Source organism: Anastrepha obliqua, chromosome 3, assembly GCF_027943255.1.
Source record: "Anastrepha obliqua isolate idAnaObli1 chromosome 3, idAnaObli1_1.0, whole genome shotgun sequence".
NCBI classification, from domain to species: domain Eukaryota; kingdom Metazoa; phylum Arthropoda; class Insecta; order Diptera; family Tephritidae; genus Anastrepha; species Anastrepha obliqua.
In genome coordinates, this window is record NC_072894.1 from 4,747,600 (window position 1) to 4,774,300 (window position 26,701).

General features: G+C 39.2%; 4 protein-coding genes across 4 annotated transcripts; 2 read left to right on the plus strand and 2 right to left on the minus strand.

The window, feature by feature from the left end:
* LOC129242892 (uncharacterized) lies at positions 1-708 on the minus strand. The gene is made up of 2 exons (XM_054879795.1): positions 654-708; positions 1-571 (listed from the first exon to the last, which is right to left on the minus strand). The coding sequence occupies exons 1-2, from the start codon at positions 684-686 to the stop codon at positions 143-145; spliced, it is 462 nt and encodes a 153-aa protein (XP_054735770.1). The 5' UTR covers positions 687-708; the 3' UTR covers positions 1-142.
* Positions 709-5,553: 4,845 nt separating this feature from the next.
* Positions 5,554-7,121, plus strand: LOC129242891 (uncharacterized). The gene is made up of 4 exons (XM_054879794.1): positions 5,554-5,634; positions 5,719-5,842; positions 5,908-6,568; positions 6,648-7,121. Exons 1-4 carry the CDS (start codon positions 5,620-5,622, stop codon positions 6,775-6,777), a joined length of 930 nt encoding a protein of 309 aa, XP_054735769.1. The 5' UTR covers positions 5,554-5,619; the 3' UTR covers positions 6,778-7,121.
* A 7,191-nt stretch (positions 7,122-14,312) lies between these two features.
* LOC129240497 (integumentary mucin C.1) lies at positions 14,313-17,687 on the plus strand. Its single transcript, XM_054876334.1, has 4 exons — positions 14,313-14,357; positions 16,770-16,881; positions 16,947-17,466; positions 17,564-17,687. The coding sequence occupies exons 1-4, from the start codon at positions 14,313-14,315 to the stop codon at positions 17,685-17,687; spliced, it is 801 nt and encodes a 266-aa protein (XP_054732309.1).
* Positions 17,688-21,117: 3,430 nt separating this feature from the next.
* On the minus strand, positions 21,118-22,360 carry LOC129241682 (uncharacterized). The gene is made up of 4 exons (XM_054878145.1): positions 22,247-22,360; positions 21,779-22,180; positions 21,446-21,594; positions 21,118-21,381 (listed from the first exon to the last, which is right to left on the minus strand). Exons 1-4 carry the CDS (start codon positions 22,283-22,285, stop codon positions 21,204-21,206), a joined length of 768 nt encoding a protein of 255 aa, XP_054734120.1. The 5' UTR covers positions 22,286-22,360; the 3' UTR covers positions 21,118-21,203.
* Between the last annotated feature and the right edge of the window lie 4,341 nt (positions 22,361-26,701).

A 26,701-nucleotide genomic window follows, 5' to 3' on the forward strand; every position in this document is an offset into this window, starting at 1 on the left:
CTTATTGATTTTTACTTTTATTGAATTCTTTCTTCGTCAATTTTACCCTAGTCACATAATATTTATAAGTTTTCCAAAATGTATTTATGTTGTACGCAGATGTATGTATGTTTGTCTGCAGAATATGAAATATTTCTTGAATCTAACTCGTAGACGCATCTTTATCGCATTCTATCACGCCTTCCAATATGCATGCATCCTTACAAATCTCTCCGCCTTTTGTAGAACAAATTAAACCTGTGGGACAGGTTCCCGTCGCTACGGTTTCGTTTCCATTGCATTGGGCGAAGGTGGTGCGGCTGGTGCAGGCGAATGTGCCACTGTCGACGGTACAGCCACAAGTGACGGTCGTACAATCCGCTGGAGCATTTGTGGCCTCAAAGCACTTTCCCAGTAGGGCAGTACAAGTACCATTGTTGGGGCATGTTTGGACTTTGCTTGTGTTTGGTGTGCCGTTACTGCAAATATAAAAATCGGTTTCGCTGATGCAGGCGATGCCATTTGTGCCGCAGACTCCACAACTGGCTGTGGATTGATCCACCAGCAATGCTGCGATTGCAATAATGAGAAACTAAAAAGAATTAAAGCAAAACAATTAAAAACACAGAATTATTACACTCGTTTGACTGAATGTGCGTAGTGCAGGTACGAACCAAACTGGAAAATGACGTGTGGTGGAGCTTCATTATGTTGCCGCTTAACTTTCTTTCTAAGTAAAAACTAAATTTGCTTCAATTACACATCCAGCTTTTTATACCACATTTGAGTTGCCATCACAGTTGAAGAATGATAACAAAAATTAATGCCAGCGTAAATAAGATTAGACTTATATATTTAAGATTGTGCGGCGCCGGAAGACACATGGCTGGCAGTTGTCTCTCCGAGAAAAAAATGTAAGTGTAATTTTGAAGGAGGTAGAAAGTCAAGATATAGGCCACGCAAGTGAGTCATCAGAGGCATTATTTTCAAAACCGGTACTGAATATGGAAATAAATGGTAGGCAAGAGTTTCCGACAGGCAATGACAAACCTCTATGGGCAACTGTAGGGATCTCCTCTGATGTTTAGGCATCAATTAGAGTTAAAACTCAGTATTAACTTTTAAAAGACAGATGCGTTGCGTTATTGTATTACTTTCACATTTACTTATAGGTAAATTTAATATATTTATAAGGCTACTCAGGCGAGTGCATAAAATCTCTATCAAATGCTTGACCGAGCTCCTCGAAATATTTCGTTGCACCGAATTCTTTTTCAAAGTTCTTTGTCACATAACGCTTCATGCAGCTTACGGTATGCTTTATACGTAGATTTGTAAAACAGTAAATTTGCCGTTTTTGAAGCGCCACTAACCGATTGTGAATCATCAGCAACTGATGCACATCGAAAAAACCCCTGTTTAGAATGATTTGCACACCGGAGGCATCTTGGGCCTTACTTCATAAAAAGAAGTCAACAATGCCATGAGTAGTGACCAAGAATTAAACAAGTCATTTGTCAATCTATAGTTCCCTAGCATCTAAAAGATATCAGCATGAAGGGAGCATCGACTCAGCGCGTTGAGACAAACTTTTGATATACGAACTTTTCGTGAAGTGAGGCAGTCAGACATACATAAAGTTACTGGTCCATGTTGAGAAACGATTGCCGCTTTAGAATCCAAGATGCTGAACTTAAAAACATGGTACCAATTTAGGCATAGTCAAGGTAGGTAAACGGTTCAAAGAATTTAGAGTTGTCGATTATCAGCAGTAAACCAAGTCCGACGTATGCAACTATGTATTTGTCTAAAAGAAAGATTCAGCCGTGATTATTATGTTTGCCCAAATCCGTTCTGAACTTACCTTAGCCCATGCAATAGGCTCTCTTTTCTTTAGATACACTAACACCAGCTTCCCTTAAAACTGCTTCACGCGACGATAAGTTCGGCTTTGCTACAAGCAATTCAATGAGGTAGTTTTTTTTGGGCCTCGTCCGGGAAGTCGTCAACGTTGTTTAACTTTGGTATACCGTTCTTCGTATGGTTTATTGTCTGGAGGCAATGGTACTGGTAGGCCTATAAAAATAGAGATACTTTTATTTTCAAGGAGCAACATGCTAATCCTTATTTTTCAGATATAAAGAATTCTAAGATAATAAGCAAATGACTTCCACCGGTGGAGCAGGCACAATTTCTTCGATGAATGTATGTATGTATGACAGGCACAATTTCGAATGAATTGTCTTGATAAGCTCAATATCTTAGGCCAGTACAACTAGGTACATATTCTAGGGTTCTAGGGCACATAGGAATTACTGTGGACTTTTATGGCAACAAAGGGGCAGTCTACCCTTTTATACACTCACAATAATTTTGTGGACTAAGAAAGTCAAGGAAGATCCTACTGGGAAAGTCTACCAGGTTTATCGCAAACAAGGATTAAAATAAATAAATAAATAATTGGCGCGTACACATCAGTTAGGTATTTGGCCGGGCTCCTCCTCCTATGTGTGACGTGCGTCCTGATGTTGTTCCCCAAAATGTGGGGACCTACAGTTTTAAGCCGTCCCCGAACAGGTAATGGTTTTTTATGATGAGCTTTTTCATGGCAGAAATACGCTCGTAGGTTTGCCTTTACCTGCTGGGAGCAACCGTTATTAGAAATATACTTTAAATAAATCATTTTGATGTTTCGTGCAGGGTGATTCGAACCTACGCACTCCCTTCGGCTACGGCAGCGCTCACGTAAGAGTAACTTTAGCATCGAACTAAATAAGAATAATTTTAGAATGGACAAAGGAAATCTAATAGGGCTGTGTAGATTGAATCACCATCTTACTGAACTGGGAATATACTTCAATTGAACTTGGTTTTGTAGGGGTGAAGATGAAATTGTCAAACATGTGCACGCGCTCTATCCTATCCACTCATATTATCATACTTAGGACTAATTAAATGGACAGCTACGGATCTCGAAGAACTTCAGAGATTAACTAGAACAACCCTAACAAAGCATCGCTACCTGAACCCGAGTTCGTGCACAGAGCGGATCTCGATCAAACGGAAGGAACGTATAAGAGGACTTATTGGTATACATGCATTTCATAATACGCAAATAAAAAATCTGAGAGAACTATTTTACAACCAGATGATAATCTCACCCCAATAAACTTAAAATATCAGAAAATACTTACACAAACAGCAAACATCACTACACAAATATTAGCAACTGAGACAAACGTGGTAACAAAAACCAGTGCATGGGAAACTTATCAACAGAACTTTCTTACAAATGGTTAACTCAAGACCGTCTGTTTCTGGAAACTACAGAAAATATATCACCAAAGACTACAGAAAATATATCACCAAAGGGATGTTGCAGTCCCTACTATTAATAATCTAGCCCAAAAAGGATAAGAAAAAATTTCTCAATATACTCCGATTGCAATTGAAATAAAACAATTATGGAGACAACGAAAAGTTAATATACATAGTAACAATATATTATAATTATATCTGCTACAGGTTTAACCTCTACAACATTTACAAATCACATAAAAACAATAGAACTAGAACAAAATATCCATCATTCAACTCAAAGAGTGATAATCATGCAAACAACACGTATAACTCGAACATTTTGAAACCAAAACTAACAAATAAATATTATAAAAGTGCCGACACGACTTGCAGTCCGAAACTGCCATCGTGCTCGGTGAAAAAGGACGCCACCTAAAGCGGTATATGGGTGGGATGATTATAATAATGACAGTTATGTTCATGACAAGGCCAGACTAACCGATTCATCCTGCCTCAAACGAGATATCAAACATACTTTTTACATTAAATGTAACCTCTGTTATTGTCAAAATAAAATGTGTTAAATATGCACTCCCCTTGATAGGCGAAGACTTGTTTACGCATCGGTGGCAGTGGTCCTAAAATCATTCAATATATTGAATAGTGTCTAGGGCCGAAGGATAACTCATCGTCACCTTTTTCAAACAAGCGATAGTAGATTGCTTTTGGATAAAAAACATGAATGTGAATTTTTCTTACAACCCACATTCGTATGTATTTGGTATGTGAATAGGTTTAAGCCTCAAGTCAGCTATGAAAATTCAATACTTTTATTTGTTCCACTGCACATGCAGATGACTTTCACTGTCGTCTACCGTCTATAACCGAATTACTTTTAGTCCATGGCAGCTCACTCAGCTCTAAAGTTTTCTGTAAGGCGAGCACGTAAGGCTTTTCACCGTGGTATAATGGATGAGTATGTATGTAGGTGCCAGTGACCTCAAGGACGCTGCCAACTATTATTCGTCGCTATCTCGCCGACTTTGGGCGTATAGTGCCTAGCGTTGCCAAGCTGCAGGGTATCGACGAGTCACAGGTTGTGTACAGTGCACAGCCCTCAACTATGGAGTTAAGCTGCGAATAAATTATTCCTAACAGATAAGCAGTCCCGGACAAGTAGCGGATGATGGATACGGACGTCGTAGGATGGAAAGTGGGCTCAGTACAAACTTAAAAAACAGCTACAAGGGCAAATCCATCACCTACAAGGCGAGGAAGACTTAGCCCAAAACAGCGTCTGTTTTGTAATAAGCAGCTGAAAAACGAATTGCTGCTCCCATCACATTGTGCGGATAGGAACCCTCGGCTAACAACCAATTGATCCGAAATTAAATCTGTTACTCAAGCCAAGGTCATTCAAGAATGGCGGTGCATCCGAGAATGTGCACGAATTTACCTATCTGGGTATCAAAATAGCAGCCAATAAGGATATGTCATTGACAATTAGTGACATAATTTAAGCAGCAAATAAATCTTATTACTCTAATATGAAACTGCTTAAGTCAAAATTATTATCTCGCAACCAAATGTTCAGGAAATCCTTGTTCCGGTCTATACTTACCTATGGTTGCGAACTATGAACGCTAATGGTCTTCGAAAGACCAATGCTCAAGGTGAGAACAGCTCGAAAGGTAGTTGAATTGCGCCCTGTTGGCGGCCGAAGAAGAGGAGACCCCTCAAAGAGATGGCTCGATGACGTGGAAGTTGACCTTACAAAGCTCAACGTGCGGCGGTGGAAGGAAGTAACCTTAGATAGAGACGGGTGGCGAATGGTCGGTGGCAACGGTTCACCAAGGACTGTGATGCTAAGAAGGAGAAGAAGAAACCAAGGTCGCTGCCAATATCCTAACTAAAAACTAGTTGAGCCACAAATCATACAAAGAATGAAGTTTCACTCATCGTACAGCAAAATAAAAAAAATAAATCAACGAAAGTTTTTGTTTAACTTTCCACACTTTGGTCTAATCTTGTTTTGTAAATTTTTAAATCACTTACATATGTGTGCGTGGTTTCCTTGAAGTTGTCTACTTGCCTATTTAACCGTCTCCACATGCTCGCCTCTGCGCATTTCTGTATTTAGTAGATAAAATTTGAGCAAACATATGTATATGGGACCTAATCTCATTTTTAAAGTCAAACATAAATTATAGGCAACTGTTTCCTCACATCAACCAGAAAAATATAAAACCCACAGCTTCAGCGACGAGGCGTTCAGTTAGAGAATATTTCAGCAGCAGATACGCAACCGATTCACAGCACAGAGACGAATAAAATCTCATTATGTGGAAAACTAGTGTAAGCGTGTACTACAAATCTAACGATATAAATGTGAAAATTTGACGCACACATCAGTAATTTATTTTCATATATTTTCAACAGCTCGCAATCCTTATACTCGTAGCCTTGATGGCTGTACAGTACACCAGCGCCGACTGCAACGTCTGCAACGAAAACAATGGAGCAGCTTGCATTACTAACACCACCTTTAAGCTCTGCTTTGGGGGTAAGCATCGCATCCCTTCTCTGAACTATTAAACCAGAAATATATCTAATCGGTCATTTCCATAGGTGTGGCACAGTCAGAGGTGTATTCTTGCGCCAACGAGGGTGACGTGTGCACCACGCTGGGCATAATTTGTGCAGATCCCGCCAGTAACTCCGCCGTTCAGGCAGATTGCGGCAATACGGAACAATGTGGGGCGTGCACTAATGTCACAGATGGCGCTTACTCTTGCACTAGCCACAATACATTTGTTATGTGCATGTCGGGCGAAACAACTAATGTGGAGGGCACTTGCTCCGACAACCAAGTTTGCCTCACTTCCAGAGCCAATCAAGGCATTAGTCCTTGTGTAAATGATTGTTTGAAAAATCTGAAGGACATGTGTGACATTGATAATTCCACCGACACAACAACAGATAGTTCAACGGATAGTTCAACGACAAGTTCAACGGATAGTTCAACGAATAGTTCAACGGATAGTTCAACAGATAGTTCAACGGATAGTTCAACGACAAGTTCAACGTCAAGTTCAACGTCAAGTTCATCGTCAAGTTCAACGTCAAGTTCATCGTCAAGTTCAACGTCAAGTTCAACGTCAAGTACAGCCACAACAGAAACGACTACTAGTTCCAGCACCAGTGCGACTAAAAGTGTGGAGGATACTGTGTGCGCAGATCAGGTTCAAGTGGGACGTTACGCGTATCCAAATGACACGACGTGCACTAAGTGAGTATCTACACTGAGAGCGCATACCATGAAAAGCGGGCTTTGATAATTTGACACGTACCATATTTTACCATTTCAGATACATTTACTGTATCACCGATACGGCGACTGGTAGCTTGGTTGGTCGTGCGAGGTCTTGCCCCAGTGGAAGATACTTCAATTCGAGTATAAATAATTGTCAATCCACAAAGCCAACTGGTTGCGCTTAAATCGAAATATGTTTGTATAGATTTTATTAATTCTTTGACCCATTCGCATGGTAGTTTCCAGTAGAAAATATTTATTAGCAATACCAATTATTATAAAAAAATATATAAAAATTGTTAGCATACTGCAGAGGACACACAAATAGCATCAATTATTGATTTGGGATTATATTTCGTTAAATTTCATCTGTATCCATTGGTCTCGGCTGGCAGACGAAGGGCTAATGAAGTTGTGAGTATGAAACGATTACTGGAAATTGGGGATATTAATTACTGTATACATTGAAACTAAAAAAAATATATATAAAGAAATAAATTATACCTCTTTCGCTTACAATTTATTTCAACATATCGCACTTGTTACGTTAAAGCGTAACAACTCAAAAAGAAAAGGAAAAGAGTAACCACTCAAAAATTTGTTATTTTAGCGCAACTACTAAACAAATAAGAATGAAACAACCGTTATATTGTTTTTAATGATATTTTCGTGCAATTACATATTTTTTCCCTTGTAATACCTATATTATTAATATTTACGGAAACAGTTTTTCGTCTCTACTGAAAATGTTCAGATTTTGAGTTGTTACGCTTTAACGTAACAAGTGCGATATGATGATATTATCTTTGGCCCTTTAGGTACATTTGACGTATCAAAACGTCAATCAATGCATTTATATGCAACATGTATTGGGTATGGGTATAAGTTTCCGTCCTTTGTTAGCCAAAGTTACGAATTATTTAAACAATTAAATAATACATTATATTATGTGAAGTATGTGCCATTGGAAGCTAAAGTGTGTTTTTTTTAGAGGTTAGGTTTTCAAGTAGTTCGTAGATGGTATTTTTGACAGCTGTCACTTGATTTATGCTCAGTTTGGTTTGCCATTTCATAATGAATAGACTTACACCTGAACAACGTTTGCAAATCGTGCAAATTTATTACGAAAATAATGGTTCGGTTCGCGCGACGCATCACAAAAAAATTTTGTTCAGCGATGAAGCTCACTTTTGGTTGAATGGGTATGTCAATAAGCAAAATTATCGCATTTGGAGTGAACATAATCCACAAGCCATTGCTGAGACGCCGTTACATCCTCAAAAAGTCACTGTTTGGTGTGCTCTATGGGCAGAGGGAATCGTTGGCACGTTATTGCTGACATACGGCCCTAATTGCTGCAAAAAGTGGTCGAAAATTGGGCCTCTCGGCTGGTATTTATTCGAGCCAGCCGCGGCGGCCACTTGCCCGAAATCATTTTTAAAACATAATGGCAAACCCTTATCTTTATAATAAAGCTAAATTCTTGGCCATAACATTAAATTATATACGTTTTATTTCATCTTGAAAACCTAACCTCTAAAAAAAACACCCTTTATAACTTTACTTTCAGGCAGCATATGGATTCCTCTAACGAAAAATTCGAGTTCTTTTGAGTTGACCCATTCATTGAGCCAGTTTGCGATGCTCTCGCAAAAAGTGAACCGCTCTCCAATAAGAGCTGACTGCATCGTTCAGAATAGATGGTAATCCAAAGGTGCAATGTCTCGGAAATACAGCGGGTGGAGCAAGATTTCCAATCCAGTCATTCTAAATATTTTTGGTCCGATTTAGCAACGTGTGGTCTGGCGTTGTCATGCAGCAGAATCAGTTTGTCACGTCTACCGTCCCATTTTGGCCGCTTTTCTTTGAGAGCTCGAGAGCTCGATTCAAATGCATTAGCTGTAGTCGGTAACGATCACCAGTGATGGTTTCAGATGATTTAAGGAGTTCATAATAGATGACACCCTTCTGATCCCACCAGATGCACAACATAACCTTTGAAGCGTGAATATTTTTTTCGCTGTCGATGGACCTGGTTCACCTGGCAGGCTCCAACATTTTTGACGCTTAGAGTTATCTTAATAGATCCATTTTGCTTCGCCAGTGATGATGTGATGTAGAAAACCTTTTCTTTACTGCCGTTCAAGAAGCATCTCACACGTCACCAAACGTCTTTCGATATCCCTCTCCTTCAATTGATGTGGCACCCAGTTACCTGCTTTCTGGACCATTCCCATCGCGTGCAAACGTTTACTGATGGTTGATCTGACAACATCCAACTCTTTAGACATCAAGTGTTCGGTACGGATGAAGACGCATCCAATAATTGTTGTAGTTGAGTTTCTTCGAATTTTTTCTGTGACCCTTCGCGATCTTTATCACTCACGTCGAAAGTGCCATATTGGGAGCGTCGAAACCCCTCTTTGATGGATTGTATTTGATGGAGCGTGATTACCGTAAATATTGATCAATATACAACACGTTTCAGCTGCACTTTTCGTTAAAAGGTAATAATGAAACATGACTTCCCGTAAAATCTGTTTTTTTTGGAACGAACGTAGAAATTCTTGACGTCAGATGGAAACGTATATTTACACTTCAAAGGAATGTCAACTGTTGCGATCGATATCTCACATATACACCTTCAAATCACCAGTGTATTACTAGAGCGCACAAAAAAATAGTGTCAGCAGCGACACCTCCTTTAGAAGGGCAGAAAACTATTCCTATACCTAATACATTCCTACATAACAAATAATTTAGAGTATTGTGGGCAACCTTGTTTGAGATACACAACCCTGTAATGGCAGAAATAAGGAATATATTTTACCAAGGTGGTAGCGATAGTTTTGAAAAAAGCACATTTTGATCGATGCAAGGAAGAAATTTTTAGCAATCTTTTAATCCTTTTGTTTAAATTTAAATTTATTAATAGTTTGTTTGTTGTTATAAATTGAATTTATGTTTTTTTGTAATTTTTGTAAAGTTAACTAAATATAATCTAGGAGTATTTTATTTTCCTTAATCACACCGTTCGGGAGCATAGGGTCTCGAAAAGACTTTTCCATCATACACGGTTCTGGGCTGTTGTTTTTGCGCCGTGCCAAGTAAAGTCAGCATCTGCTAGATCGCGCAACATTGACCTTCCCCAGTATTCTTTAACCGACCGCGACCTCTGCTCTCTTGCAGGCTCCAGTCCAGTGAAGAAGTCTTCGATAAATACCACTGGGCACTCTATAGGAACACAATCTAGGAGTATATATTATATTAAACTTATTATCAAATAAATGGTTTCTGGTATAAAATCTACTGATTTTAATTGCCTACAAATGAATGGCATGCTTGAGGTTCAGCTACAGCTATGTTCCTGTGTTGTGGAGAGAAGCGAGAGTTGTGTATATTATAAAAGCAGGAAAAAGCAACCCTCTTTACTCGAAGGAATACAGGCCCATTAGTCTGACTTCATTTCTATTCAAATCGTTAGAGAAGATTCTAGACGCGTACATTAGAGACACAATTGCGCCGGACGAATTATCCAAGGCTTGACAGAATCACGTGTTGAGCGAACGTAATTGCAGAGCTTTGTTCAATTTTTTTTGTTTGCAAACTACTTTTTTCCTATTATATTTCAACATACTATAGTAACCCAACCTACCTAGTAGCCGTCGTAAGCGAATCGGTTTATGCGTGACTACCATTCGGAGGTTCGAATCTCCGATCATGTGACACCAAATAACAGAAAACGTTTTATCTAATACCGACTAAGAGACGGACTAGAATTGTTGGTCCCTCTGTTTGTGGAACGACATCAACCTTTATCGAAAATTTCTTATATTTTCCTATACCAGAAGTTGGGATCGAAAATAAAACTTTCGGAGTGCATACCATGCAAAAGTGTAATCGTCATAGACGCTCGATCCGATACATAGTTTTAGTTGGTGCTGTAATACCACGAAGCACCCACAAAAATACTTTCATGCTTATGCACATACAGCCTGAGGTGTGATACTTGTTGTTGTGATAATACACAAGTTGTGATTACATTGTTTGAGGCACTAACGTATGTATGTATGTATGCATGTGTAATACCATCCTCCATAAATTTACTTAGATATGGATATGAAAGCATATTTACATAGATAAATTAGCGCGCAGCTTCTGTATTTCCCTTCCAAGTGAATTTCATTGAGAATTTCTGGCAAATGTATTAATTAATTTTAGTACAGAAAAAGAAAATTTCTTCTTTGTTTGAACTTTTATATTTAAAAATGTGAATATGTAAACAAACCTGTTTGTATACAGTTAGCACCTATTCTATGTGGATACGCACATAGACATACTATACAGTGGCTCACAACTAAAACGATTCAGTCAAATTTTTAAAAATTAATAAAATAATGGGATTAATAGAAAATAAAATTTACTGTTAACAAAATTGATTTGCCAGTTGGTAATGCAAACTTTGAGGTAGAAGTAAATTAATATTTTGTAGAGTATCCGCTTTTGCCAGGAAATTCAATTCCCTTTGAAAACGATTTCACCAACTTCTTACTATATTTAGAGCACATTTATTGCCATTCCTTTTTAACGCTTTTTTGAGGTTAGATTGGTTTCCCATTTTTAGACCTTGAAACGACGACAGGTTCATAGTAACATTCAAATCTGGCATTTGCGTTGGCGTTTGACCAATTTGCAGGCTATTCCAAATGAGGCAATTCTATACAATCTCCGATTTCTGCTTCGGTCCGTTATCTTGATAGAAACGAGAATTGTCTCGAATATTAATATTGTAGCGGTTTGTAGCAAATTTCCCTCTAAGATATCAAAATACTTATGCCTATCGATAAAAACAATAATAAGTTTAGTTAAGTTTTCGATTCCTTCAGACGTCATACATCCCCATACCATCACGTGCCCTCCACGTGTTTGACTATGCCCCGCAGTATTTGCGCTTTTTCCCGCACAGAGTTTTTGCTGACCGATCTGAAAAGAAAATGTTAAACTTGCATTTGCCAGCAAAAGTTGTGGTATTTCAGAAGTTGTTATCCTAAGGTATACGGGGTGTGTTCAAAAAGTATCGCGAATTTTGAATTTTCGCAGGTTACGTATATTCGAATTCCGATTTTTTTGTGGCGTTATGTTGGTACTGATGTCTCTCACTCATGCCGACGAGTTCGGCCATTTTGAATCGGCTCGTCTTCGATTTTTACCTATTCAAAAAGATGGATCAAAGAATCTGTATCAAATTTTGTGTGAAAAACGAAATTAAGTGCGCGGATCCATTCCGAATGTTGACTCAGTGCTGTGTCATACGGAGAAGCTACTTTGGACCAAAGCAACGTTTATCGATGGTACAAAATGTTCTCAGATTCTGAGAAGGCCGAGAAGATGTGAACGACGAAAAGCGTGCCGGACGCCCGAGCACTTCAACAACAGACGAAAAAATTGATGAAGTGAAGAAAATGGTATTGGCTAATCGTCGAATCACCATTAGAGAAGTTGTTGAGGACCTAGACATATCGATTGGCTCGTGTCATTCGATTTTTTCAATGATTTGGGCATGAGACGATTCGCCGCAAAATTCGTACCAAAACTGCTCAACATTGCTAATGAGATGTTGAACTCTGTCCGCGACGACCCAAATTTGCTCCAGAGAGTCATAACTGGTGAACTGGTGACGAATCGTGGATTTATGGTTATGACGTAGAAATCAAAGCTCAATCATCTCAATGGAAGCTGCCGCACGAACCAAGACCGAAAGAAGCGCGCCAAGTTCGGTCGAATGTAAAAGTTGTGCTTACCGTTTTCTTCGATTGCAGGGGCGTTGTGCATCATGAGTTCTTGCCGCAGGGTAAAACGGTCCATAAGGAGTATTACCTGCAAGTTATGCGCAATTTGCGCAAAGCAATCCGCCAGAAACGCTCGGATTTGTGGATATGTGAAGAACAAAAATTGGCTCTTGCATCACGATAACGTCCCTTTTTGGCCAAAAACAACACACCAATGATGCCAAAGCCACCATATTTCCCAGATCTGGCCCCCTGTTAGTTTTTTTTGTTCCCGAAATTGAAGAGGCCCATGAAAGATAAAGACGGCATCGAAGGAAGAGCTGAACAAGATAAAAAAAATGATTTTTTGAAGCGCTTCGAAAATTGGAAAAAACATTGGCTTAAGTGCATAATATCTCATGGGGATTACTTTGAAGGGGACAAAATAGATATTAATGAATAAGTAAATAATTTTTGAAAAAACAAAAAAATCGCGAAACTTTTTGAACACACCTCTTATGGTGCCATGCAAACTTCAATTTACAAATTCAATCATGGCTTATTGAGGGCTGTGTGCCCCTTGAAATCAGTTTCGCATAGAATGATACACTTTTCCCAAGATATTATTTAAGTTCATTTGTAATTGTTCGAGTGCTTTCATGTGGATTTCCAGGAACTCTTCGCAAATTCCCTCCCTGTAATTGAAAATCTTTTTATGCTCAGTTTTAGCCTTATTTTGCAAACACTTTTCGCGAGCAAAACATTCAATAATCTGTTGAAAAGTTCAGAGACTTAATTTACTAATTTCAGCGATTTTTCGTTGAATTTTTTGTGCTAGATTTTGTTACGCATGAACAATATAATTTTTTTTCTCCAAAGCACATAAATATTTATATGGAGTTAAAAAGTTTTAGCGAAGAAATATTTTTGGGGTGAATGCTTGCAAGTTTTTGACTTAATTGTGTCAAAAGTGGTTGCTGCATCGTTTCGGCTGTGAACCACTGTACACACACATATGCGTATAAATAGCCCCGCGCGCAAATCTACAAGTGCTGAACTAACGAAGCATTAGTTCCTTTCATAGCTCAACTAGTTCGCTTTTGTTATTGTCTTTTTCCAATCAACGAATATTCCGGCTGCAAGTGAATTATTAAACATAATTTTTAGTGGAGCTGCTATGATGGGACACTTCTGAAAGATAAGTACCGAAAAACCGTCCGCATCAGTTTGGGATGAGTGCCTCAAAGCTAAAATTCCAACTGAGATGTAGAGAGAATCAAATTATTAAAATTTAAGTACGAACACTGACCAGATTGGGGAACTGCATACGAGCCACCATTGTCATGGACTAAGTTTGATTGAAACAACTGGGCCAATAAAATATCCATCGCAAGAGGAAAGTTCGCTACTTTATCATCCAGGCGAAAAGCAGTTGGTACACTCGCGCAGGTCTAGTTGAATTTTATGATTTTATTTTTATTGTAACTAGTCCCACAGTAGTTACTTTCGAACTAGTAAAAATTTAATGAGTAAATTGTGGTACAGACACCAAAATATTTATTAACAAGTTCAGATATTCACTATAGGGGCATATTCAAAGTGGTATACCTGAATTACACACATACATAGGGCCATAATCTAAATTAGAAGGCTTAGAAACTAAATTAAAAATATCAACAAGCCAATTAGCACGAAATCTGAAAAGCCAACTGCTGACAAGAAGTCAACTAGGCAAATATCTACCATAGCGGGGAAAATACATAGAAAGTGGAACTTCGTTTAAAAGCGAACTGAGAGTTCATTCAGATGGCAGTTGATAAATGGGATATCTTGCGGAAAGGTGGTCACACAACGGGAACGGTTTGATATAAAGTTTTGACTATAAATAAGAGAAAATATATTTTTTTTAATTTTGTTACCTTCTAAAGAAAATAAATTGATTGTGAGGCAAAATGGTGGAATGTGTTATGAAAAAACGACTATCGGTTATTCTACAAGTACGTTATGAGTTGTGTTTTTGGTAGAATTTAATTGTTAACAAAAATTTTGTTTTACCAAACGTGCACTGAGTGAAAGTCTGGTTGAATTAAAAATGTGTTGTTAATAAAATGAAGCGAAAACCGGCAAATACTCTGCGAAAGTATTTGCCAAAATCGTAGCATCTTATAACAGCTACATTGTCTCTGATCTCTTTTCATAAAAAAGAATCAAAAATACATGAAATGAGACAAAAACGTACAAAAATACTTAAGTTCGGGCAGAATATAGTTAGGTATTTTTGTATGACATAAACTTTAAACGGCTAAAACTATATTTAGGGGATGTGGAAGGTATCGAAGAAGACATGGTGAAAAGATTTGAGAAGTGTGGCCAACATCAGACCGTTAATCGGCTCTCAGCTAATTCGGAAGAATCAGCTGATTGGCTTACGTCACTGGGGTTAGGACAGCATTTGTTTACGAAAAAACAGAGATTGTGTTGGTGATATAAAAAAAATTAACTGCACTTATAATACTTCCTTGCCGTCTGATTAACAACAGATTGGACGAGTATGTAAATACTTAATACGTGAAACGAAAAGAGCCGGCAGAATTCTGCTGCCGAGTACCCGATGACGTGGCAGACGAAGTTGCTCGCACAATCACTTATCATTATACAAATACGTATATATTATATATAAATGGCACTTACACCGCTTTTCCTTGGTCGAGCTTCGCCTCCTATTTGTAGTGTGCGTCTTGATGTTGTTCTACAAATGGGGGGCCTATAGTTTTATGCCACCTCCAGGCAGTAGATGATTTTTTATGAAATCATCGTGGCCTAAGTACACTCAGTGGTGATCACTATTAGAAAAAACGTTTTCCATCATTTGATGTTTCATCCCCGAGGTTTTAAAATCGTGCACTGCGGATTTTATTTTTTTTAAATGCCTCCCTTTAAATGTTGATCGGGCATACTTTTGAAATCTGGTATCCGTACTCCGTGCCACTAGCTGGAGGAGTGGTGTCGGAATGCCATTAACCTCACGAACGATAATTTCTTTCAGTATTGAAATAGTCTCTGGAACACAAAAAAAAGCCCCTAGAAGTAAGATCGGGCCACCTGGATGGCCAGGATATGTCGCCGAAACAGAAATTGTTCCGGTAATTGTAATTGCCAGGCTTAAGCGCTTGCACGATTTGAATTTTGAAGGAATGAAGTCTAAGATCCTTTTCAATGAATCATGCATAAAAGTTTTTGGAAGTTCCAATACTGCAGCTCTCTAGCGCACGCAGACAAACTTGTAGCGACGAGTTTTATATTTTTATTTATTCTCGATGTCCGGTTGGACCCCGGTCGTGGGCTGTTTGCCATCAAAGTTATTGTCTCGAACCTTAAGTAAGCATAGAAAGTCAATTGAACCATTAATAATATTGAAAAAAAGCATTAAAAGCTTAGTAGCTCATCTACTTGCAAGAGATTTCTAATTTTTAAGAAAGCAATGAGTGTTGTAAGATGAAAAGTTGGTGCGCCTTTGAAGCGATTGGACGGCGAAACTTGTGAATGCCCGCTCAATTCTGTCAGAGTAAGAGGCATAAATTGGATTCCTCATAAGAGAGTGGATCCAATTCGGATCGAAGTAGAGAATATAATGGCGATTTTCTAGTATGGAGATACTTAATGACTGTCGCATACTGCATTGGTGTAAGCCTTCGTAGTAACAAAATTTATATGGATAACAAAAATTGAGTCAAATAGGACACCTAGATACAAGATATATTCAACAGTAGATTTTGATTTAATAAAAATTTATTAATTCACTTTAGAATTACTCCACAAATAAAAAAATGTAATAAAAATAAAAAAGGGTCAAGAGACTTTACATACTTTTTATTTAATAAAATTTATGTAGAGTGGGTCCAAATTTTCACTCGACGGTCCTCTTCTTATAAAGGGTGGTTAAGTTTTAAGGGCCGGTGTTGATTTTAAATAAAATACTATTGTTTTAGGAAATTATTTCTCTTTATTATGATAATATTGGTATGGCTTAATTACGTATGGAACAAAATATCGGCCAAGGCCGCGGCGGCACACCTTCATCCGATGGTCCAAATTTTCGATGACGCTGAGGCATAATTGAGGTTCTATGCCGTTAAAGTGCCGAATTACCTCATCCTTTAGCTCTTGAATTGTTGCTGGCTTATCGACGTACACCATTTCTTTCAAATAACTCCAAAGAAAGAAGTCCAACGGTGTCGTTGACGTTTAGGTGTGGTTCACATTCAACATCGGCCCTTAAAATTTAACCACCCTTTATGTAAAAATCTTAATAGATATTTAAAAACGTCTTGGAACTCTAGAACGTATAAGTAAATCGTATTATCTTTAAATACGCGCCAGCAAACTAAAATTAGTGCACATATTTTCAGGTGATATTCTGTGTATGCCTTTTCATCGATTCCACATCTGCTGCCTGCAATGTTTGCCAAACAAATCAAGTTGCCTGCATTAATTCAACATCCTTCTATCTCTGCTTTGGTGGTAAGCACAAAATCGCAATACATTTCTTTACAATACTCAGAAGTAATAATTTTTACTTTCCTTAGAAAGCGACCCCAACATGGATACGCTGTATCATTGCATGGAAGGATTCGAGTGCACCGAATATACGGCCATCTGTCTGCAAGCCAGTGCAACACGTGCGCCAAGTTGCGGCTCCACTTCACTCTGCGGACAATGTACAGCTCAGAGCAATGCCCTCTTCGCTTGCATGAGTCGCTCGACCTTCCAAATGTGCTATGGCGGCTTACATCCCACCGGCCAACTGGGCTATTGCCCCAGTGGATTTGTTTGCGATGCAACCAGCGATGCGGTTTGTGTAAGTGAGGCGGCATCGCCCACTGTCACCTGCGATGTGGTTGATCCCACTGAGTCGACCACCTCAAGCACAACAACTTCAAGCACAACTACTTCAAGCACAACCACAACCACTGCCAGTTCAACCTCATCAAGTTCCACCACGGAAAGTTCCACTACTACACGCCCATTGACACCAAATGAGGTTTGTGCACAAAAAACAACGACTGGTCTCTATCCGACGGTGCCAGAGGATCCATATTGCAAAAGGTAAACAAAGATCAATTCACTGTTTGTACTTGCGAAGTCACCATGTATGTGTGTATGTGTGTATGTATGGGAATATCAATATTTATCTATCTTTCAGATACATCTATTGCCGTCGCAGTAGTGGTGTTATGAGTGGTATCGAGTATACGTGCGCAACGAGCACCTACTACAACGTGGAGAACGCAGTGTGCACCATTTACAAGCCAGCTAATTGCATTTGAATAAAATTAGTATTTCGGTGGGCGAGTTTTTATTTCCAAACATTTGTGTGTTGCTTTTTTTATTTAAGAAATAGAACTGAAAAAATATTTTCCGAAAACGCGAAAGAGATCAGCTAAACTCTGTCATAGAATCCTTGAAGTTCCTTGCGTATGCAACATAACCTCAAATTATTTGGAGCAGATGATATTTTTCCCACCAGAACTAAAGAAAATATAAAGATACTCGTCATAGCAAATTTAAATAAAGGGTAGGGTTTGAAAAAGAAAATAAACATTTCCAATCAGAAGAATAGAAACGGTCTGAGCTTTTCTAGCTCTAAAATGCATTTATACTCTATATCATTCCCTATTACCCCTATTATAACCTAGCCGAATATTTTGCTGCGTGACTACCATTCGGAATTCACAGAGAGAACGTTGGTTCGAATTTCGGTGAAACCAAAATTAATAAAAACATTTTTCTAATAGCGGTCGCCCCTCGGCAGGCAATGGCAAACCTCCGAGTGTATGTATTTCTGCCATGAAAAAGCTCCTCATAAAAATATCTGCCGTTCGGAGTCGGCTTGAAACTGTAGGTCCCTCCATTTGTGGAACAACATCAAGACGCACACCACAAATAGGAGGAGGAGCTCGGCCAAACACCTAACAGAAGTTGACGCGCCAATTATTTTTTTTTTTTAACCTAAGCTTTAATACAACTAATTAATTTTTCCTAGCTGCATAAAGTTGCAAGGCGAATAGGTCTGGTGGTGAACGAGGACAAACAAAGTACCTCCTGTCATCAAACAAATAGTCGGTGCACTCGCGTATCGGCACCCACTTCACTGTTGACTCTTACGATCTTGAGGTTGTAAGAGACTTCGTTAGGAACCCGCATTAACAGCAATAACAGCCTTGAAGTCCTCCCTCCTCGAACAAAACTAACACTCTAGAAGGCTCTCATCATGCTGGTCCTGATGTATGGTGCAGAAACGTGGACAATGACAGCATCCGTTGAGGCGTCACTAGGAGTGTTTGAGAGAGATTCTGCGCAAGATTTGTGGACGTTTGTACGTTGGTGATGGCGAGTATCTCAGGCGATGGAACAATAAGCTGTATGAGCTTTACCACGACCTAGACATAGTTCAGCGAGTAAAGATCCAGCCGCTCCGTCCGAATGAATACCACCGATCCAGCTCTGAAAGTATTTGATGCGGTATTAGCTGGAGGTAGAAGAGGAACAGGAAGGCTTCCTCTGCGTTGGAAAGATCAGGTGCAGAAGGACTTTGCTTTACTTGGTGTGTCGAGAAAGAACAAAATTTCATTTAAATTCATTCATATTCGCTTTACTTTTTCATGATAAACTTTTGAAAATTCACTCAGCAAAAAAGATTGGTTAAATAGCCAATGCCATAAAAACAAAAGGCCACAAAATCTGCATGATGACATCAATCAAAGTTGCGTCCGCGGAGTGGCAATGTAAGTTTTGAGAAAAGGAAAAAGTCACAGGAGGCTAAATCCGGTGAGTGCGGTGGTTGTTCGATGATATTTGTCGAGTTTTTGGTCAAAAAAGTGTTCACATTATGAGCCTTGTGTGTCAGGCTCATTTGGGTTCCCGGGCACAGCGGCATAGAGACAAACTGCTGGGCTGATGAGCTGGCTAGACAGGGAACTTTGGAGACGGTTTCGTCGCGAAATGAGAGAATTGGGATTCCCCTGAGAACCTGTGGTCTGCTCCTGGAAAGATGGGGCTCGAGTCAACTCGGCAAGCGCTGGGCTAGTGCGCAAACGTGCAAGGTCGCGAGATCTTTCTGGCCACGGGTAGATCGGGGACGCTCAAGGGAAGTCCTAAGGCTAACAAAGCCCCAGCTCTCAAATTTGGTGGGCATCCTTACCGGACATTGTCCGTTAGGTGTTCCCGCCGTAAAACTTGGGATTGCCTCAAGTCCGTTCTGCAGAAACTGTCTGGAGGACGAGGTGGAATCATCTCAACACCTTCTTCCCAGCTGCCCTGCTCTCGTCTAGCAAAGACTTCGACATCTGGGCTCTCACTTTTTCGCTACGTCTGCGGATATAGCCGGTGTAGATATCATAAATTTGGTGAAGTTCATTAGTAGCTTGTTACGGCTAACTACGAACGCAAATCAGCCCCCCTCGGCGCCCTCGTAAAAATGTATGGTCATCATCGTATCTAATCCCAAGGCTCCTTATTCCTTCCCATCTCCTTCCTCCTCTCCCATGTATGGCACCACAACGGACGAGTTTCCTAACATTTGTCCAAGTGAGCCCTTTAGCTAGGGCAGCCATTTAACCTAACCTAACCTATGAGCCTTGTGAGACGGTGCTTTATCATAGAGTTTTCTTTCCACAAATTGGGCCGTTTCTTACGCACATTCTCTCTCGAACGACGCATAACTTCCAAATAATATTCTTTATTTACCGTTTACCGTAGAACCATTCGGAATGAACTCCGAGTGCACAACATCATGATAATCAAAGAAAACGAATGACATGACTTTCAATTTTGACGTACTTTGACGTAGGTTTTTGGGTTTCGACTCATGTGGATAGCGCCTTTCAGCCGCCTATTGACTGGTTTGCATGTCAAACTCATAAACCCACGTCTCATCACCTGTTATGATGCGCTGGATGAACGTTGGGCTCGAATTCACTTGCTCAAGCATGTCTTCAGCCACCTTCTTGCGCTGAATTTTTTTAAAGAAATTCCAAACTCTTGGAACGACTCGAGCAGCTACGCGTGTCATGCCCAATTGATGGTGTAAAACGTTGCGAGTTGATTCGCGAGACGCGCTAAGGTCACAAGCTACTTCCATCAAACTTAAATGATGGTTTTCCAGCACCATTTCCTTGACTTTGTTAACGTTTTTATTCGTTGAAGACGTTGATGGGCGACCAGATCGAGGCAAGTTTTCCACGACTTTTCGGTCCTATGCAAAAGCCTTACCACCCATAGACCCGTGTTTTTGATAAAGCAAACTTGTCATAGGCTCTCTGCAACATTTCAACGATTCGGCACGCGAAATCCCGTTCAAAACACAAAATTTAAGACAAATTCTTTGCTTGATATTTTTATCCACTGTTAAAACCGTAGAGCACATCTGCGGTTGACTGATATAATTAAATGCTAAAAACAAGCTGATTGGCAGATCTCGCTAAAAATTTGCGACATTATAGAGGACAGTTGTACCAACATTCCGGCAAAAAACAATTTAGACATATGTGTATCCTATGAGCTTCACAGGGACATGTCCTTAGATGTAGGGCAGTGCTCCGCTGCGTATTTTATGTCATACGAATATTAAATATTATATCAACGCTCTGGTACAGAAAGTGCACTGGTCCTTGCCATTGGAAAGATAGAGTTCGGGAGGAGCTCCCTTGGTTGCTCGACTAAAATCGCTTCAATTGTTACCCAATCAAACAGAAAGAATGAAAGTTTTTAAGTTTTTGTATTTCCTTATTTATATGCACTCTGTACAATTATGCTTTGCAATACTAGAAGTCATCTATCGCGTTCTAATTCCAACCAAGATCCAAGTCCGCGCTTCTCAGTGACAGCACCTGGGTTGTGCCAAGGCAACGTGCTGGCACATTTGCAGTGCAATAGCGGGATGAACTGTTGAAATAAGTGGCGCCAGGACAGTAATAAAGAGCTCCACTCCATACGCCACTGTTCACGAAGCAGTAAACGTACCTTAAGAAATCAAAGAAATTCTTGTGAAATATGACTTGACACTAGAAGTATTTTAAATACTAACTGTTTGCAGGTGGTGGTAAGATCATTGCCAACTGGGAAACGTCCATTTTGTTGAACCGTTGCACAATATTCCGCAGGGTCTGACACAGCCGTCGAAGTTGCAACAGTAGTTGTGACTGTGTCGTCAATACTGGGGCAAGTAGCTTCAATCTATTGACAATGCGAATGGAAAGATTATTAATACTCCAGGAACTTTGAATTCTTAACTCTTAACTTCTTCATGGATTTATAAGTGGATATGGATAAGTCCCAGTTATTAGTAAATGGTCTTGTGTGGGCGCCTTTAAAAATTCTGCTAAAAAATAGTTTTGACGATATTTCGCCTTGTACTCACCCCCAAAGTCGCATTGCCACAGATGTATTCATAATCGATGCTGCAGACGTGGTATGGCGCGCAGGTTCCACCCAAATCGCTAACTGTGGTTGTGCCAAGACACAAGGCGTACGTGCGTATTCCAGTGCAGGCGAAGGTTTTGGTAGAATCACAGGTGTTGCAGGCCGTACAATCACCTACCACACCATCGCCGCCACTGGGCTCACAAATGCTGGCGTTCTGTGTGGAACAAACGTAGCCTGTGGGACAGCTGGCCGCGGATCCAGTTGGTGAGCCATTGACGCACACTTTGAATTGCGTCTCTGAGACACAGGCCAGATTATTATCAACAGAGCAAGTGTTGCAGCTAGCAGTGGCAAACATTGACCACTTGGCGCAGAGCAGGAGCACACACAACAACAACTAAATAAATAAAATAAAATAATTTAGAAGTGGGGATAATAGTGGGAATCACTGGTTTTCACTTACATGCAGCGCAATAGATTTGGGCATGGCGATATTCTTCATAACTCTAAGTTTTATTTAATTTTTGAAAATTTCCTCTTTCTACTTTAGATATTTTTAGTTTAGTTTATATCTCACTCGGTATTCTTTTCCAACTAAAAACTAATAACAAATGTTGTCGTATTTAAGCTAACAACGCATTGGCCACCAGCTCAAGTTATCTTATCAAAGAACCTAGAGAAATTTAGCGTACGAGTATTCACCTTAGTCCTTAGACAAATGAATAATAAATAATTTCTTCTAAAAAGAAGGCAAATATTTAAGTTTTAATAAATTTTATTTTAGTCACCGAACTAACGCTAGCCGTACGAGGTCATTGCGGCACTTACTGAAATGTTAAAGAGCTTGCAATACTCGTGAGTTATCTGTCACGCAGTTTGTAACACTTTCTACTAGATTACAACGTATTTATGACGCATTGATTCAGCTCCAAGTTACTGGTGGAAAAGCATTAAAGTTGGCTGGAGTAACAGACCTGTGTGCCTTATTAGCTGATCAACATAGTAAAAGTACCTGCGCCTGTAACGCAGCAGTTAGTATCTTGCCGTTTGTGTAAGGTTTTAGTCGAAATGCACTTAATTACAACTTCATCGTTTGAAAATTCACACAAAAATAGAAAAAAAAACTTAATTGTTTTGAGTAAACGTTTTTTTATTTTTCGACATAGTTTTCTTTCAGACCTTTACACTTCGTCCAACGCTCTTCTAGTTGATTGATCCCTTCCGAAAAATATGATTATCCAAGTCTTAAAAATATCCATTCGTTTCTGCAATCCCCTCCTCGTTTGAATAAAATCTTTTTCCCGCCATCGATTTCTTCAAATGGGGGAACAAATAGTAGTCCATGGGTTCCGAGGGCGCAAATTCTGGATAGCAGGGGAGATGTGAAACGAGCTGAAAACATATTTCCATTAGTTATGCGACCAAAACTGCTATGCCGTGAACTGATGGAAAAGCAAAATAACCCGGCTTACTCGCTCAAACGAATACCAAAACCAAAGCGATAGGCCGATCTGGCTGAAAATTATTATGGGTTCTTCCAGGAGATGCTACTAACTGAACATAACCTAGATACACACCAGAAGTGCCATCTCGCTGACTTTACACAAACTTTTCAAACGACCCTCGCACATTCTCTCATTTCGAGTTTATTTTTTGAGCGAGTAACTTTTTCGACGTGTGCGGTGTCGATCCTTATTAGACGTAAAGGCACAATAGTCTCATTGTGTTGATGAGTCTGACCTGCTCAACATTATTCCGGGATGTTAAAAGTATTGCGGGGAGTGTGGCATGGGCAAGAGAAGTAGTTGGTCTCACCACTAAAAAGTTAAAGATGTAAAAATTTACTCAGCAGACAAACCATACCTCAGAGCGCTAACCGGAAAATGTGTACCTGATTAGACCAATTAAAGGCAGAAATAAGGCATTTCCCAGTGGAGACGTCAATCATATACGTCAATCAATCCCAAGCATTGCCACATCCGCTTCGCTACTTGCCTTAATCCAGTTATGCTTGTTTCTGAAGTTGTGCTAGTGCTGTACGAGGTATGGTAATTAAATTCCGGGAATAATAACTTGGAAATTGGCAACACTGCAACGTTCATAAATATATGTCTGGAAAGAGGTGGTTGTTCTCTAATTCCCGTCGAAGTTTAAAATCGATTGCTCGTTGGTTTTTAAAGAAAGTTTTCCGAAAGTAGCTTATTTAGTGGCGTTTTGAAAATGAGGATCTGCAACTTGACAGAATTTGTTGTTCCGCATCCAGAGCCAAGGTTGAGATTTGATAAGTCAGGTAGTCAGTAACCGTGTTTTTCGTTATCCGAGAAGAGCTGGATCGTTTATAATCGCAATGCGCGGGTCTTTACTCAACAGATCTGCGAGGCTCAGAAGCTTAGATATTTTGATAGCCGATGATGGCCAAAGCAAAAGCAGCTTTTGCAATGCTTAATAACGCGTGGACTCCAAACAGTTACAGGAAAAAAATAAAATACGAATTTTGAAATCATATCGATGGTTTTCGAGAAAAGCGACACAACTCAAAATTAACTCAAATTCGGAGTTTTGCCGTTAAAAGCAAAAATCAACTACAGACTTTATATATTTTTATCTGGAAAAGCGTCATAAGTGAATCTTGAAGCAGTTCTGAGAGATGGCGTTAGTGTGATCGAATTGGCGTGTCAATTATCTAGAAAACTGACCCACCTCAGTATTTTGTGTTTTTGAATTGTGTCACTTTTCTCGAAAACCATCGATATTTTAAATCTGTTTCATTGTACGGCAGTGAATCCTGGCCAACATCACCGAAAATAGCATCCAAACTACAAACTTTTTTTATCGATGTCTGCTTACAATAACACTGTGTGACAAAAAAAAAAAAATAAATATACTTTTATGGAGACCTAGCACAACTTGTGGGTATAGAAAAACTAAAAAAATGGTATAGGAGAACTAAAAAAACAAATTCGAAATCGGATGGAAATTGGCGAGGTTAGGAGTGGTTGTTCAGATCAACCTACTGAAAAACGGTTTTATGGCCATAAAATGAGATTTTGGGGGTGTATTGGAAATTTCTCCTATACCATTTTTCTTAGTTTTACTATACCTACAAGTTGTACTAGGTCTCCATAAAAGTATAATTTCACTGTCGCACAGTGTAATACGGCTTGTTGGCCAAATAACTGAATCTCAAACATTGGTTTACATAGGCGATGCAATCAGATTGGAATCAATATTGAAATCCGTAAAAGGAAGTAGGCCTGGATCGGTCATACTCTCAGAAAACTAGCGCAATAAATACCAACGATAACCTTAAAGATAACGGCGGCTCAAAAGATCCAGGGGACGCAGCTCTTACGAGGAATAATTCAGCAACAATCTCACCTGGAAACAAGCTAAACAAACAGCCAACGATAGAAGCAAGTGGAAGTAAGGAATAAGTAGGAATAAGTTTAGGGATTAGTGGATCTACAATTTCAAGCCGACTCCGAACGGCAGATATTTTTTTATGAGGAACTTTTTCATGGCAGAAATATACTCATAGGTTTGTCATTGCCTGCCGAAGGGCGATCGCTATTAGAAAAATGTTTTTCTTCATTTTGGTCTTTCACCGAGATTGGAACTCATGTGAACAAAATTATAACACCGTTTTGCACAAGTGCGCGGATCCCAATACAAATACAAACATATCATGGAAATTAATGATACGAAAAAATGGACTTAAAGCTGCTTAAATTTCGGTCAGTACTATAAGTATATGTATGTATATGCATACACATATTTGTGCTTATGTGTATTTGAGTAAATGTGAAGCTTTGGAAATAAGTAAGCGAACATGCGAAGAAGAGTAGAGCAAGAAGTGGCACAAAAAGGATGTTTTGAAAATGTTGGCATTTGTCATACCCTGGTTGCATATGCACACACACACACATACACACACATAAAAAGGAACATAAAAGCTTGCATACACGCTGGTCTATCATTGAACTCCCATTAAACTAACGAGAGTATCATTTTTCATTTCTGCTACTTCTTATTATTTTGCAAGAAATTCTTAAACTTTATGATTTATTTATTTGGCACAGAACTGGCAATTGCGAGGAATAAATTGGTAGTAAAGAGATGGTATTATATTTCGTTTCCATTTCATTATTATTCGTTTTTATTTTTCTTCTAACACAAATTTCCCATGAACTCGCGTTTTGTTCGCCCATTCAACTGAGTTTTTCCATTGAATGCAGTGTTTATTAGCATGTGAAGCATATTCTTAGGCGCTCAACGCTTAACAATTTTTTATGTACATGCATATGTATACATTTATATCGGATGAATTTTGTTTGTACTGTATTATAATTTGGTAGACAATTTTATGGGATTTATTTTTTGAATAAGATGTCCGGCATATGTCCGCCGCGGCTACGCAATCAGAAAAATGCGACGCAAGCGATGGTCATTTCGCCTGCATTTTTGAACGAGCTGTATTTTATAGGTACGCAAGCCAAGATCTTTCGTAAAATTGTACACGTAGCCAAAGGACAAAGGCCAACAAGGTTAAAATGACGACGAGCCGACATTTCAGCGTCTTTCGCCAAACTTTGCTCTATGAACTTCGTGGGAAAAATTTATTTATTCATGTTTTTTCACAATAAATTTCCACATTTTGGAAGCGTTGTTCTGGCGCGAAACAAATCATGATGACATATCAACTTTACTGAACAGAGATGTCGACAAATTTTGTCATTCTCAGCAGTCGAGCCATAGTTATCGATGTCGATGGCTCTCATGCATTCTCTCACGATATTAACCGAAGCCTCAAGCTTGGAAAAAATTTATAAAAATGTAAAAAAAAATGTTTAATTTCAAAATTAAATTTCAGAATTTTTAGCCAGAATTTTTAGAAAAGTATCGAGTTCAACACCTCATT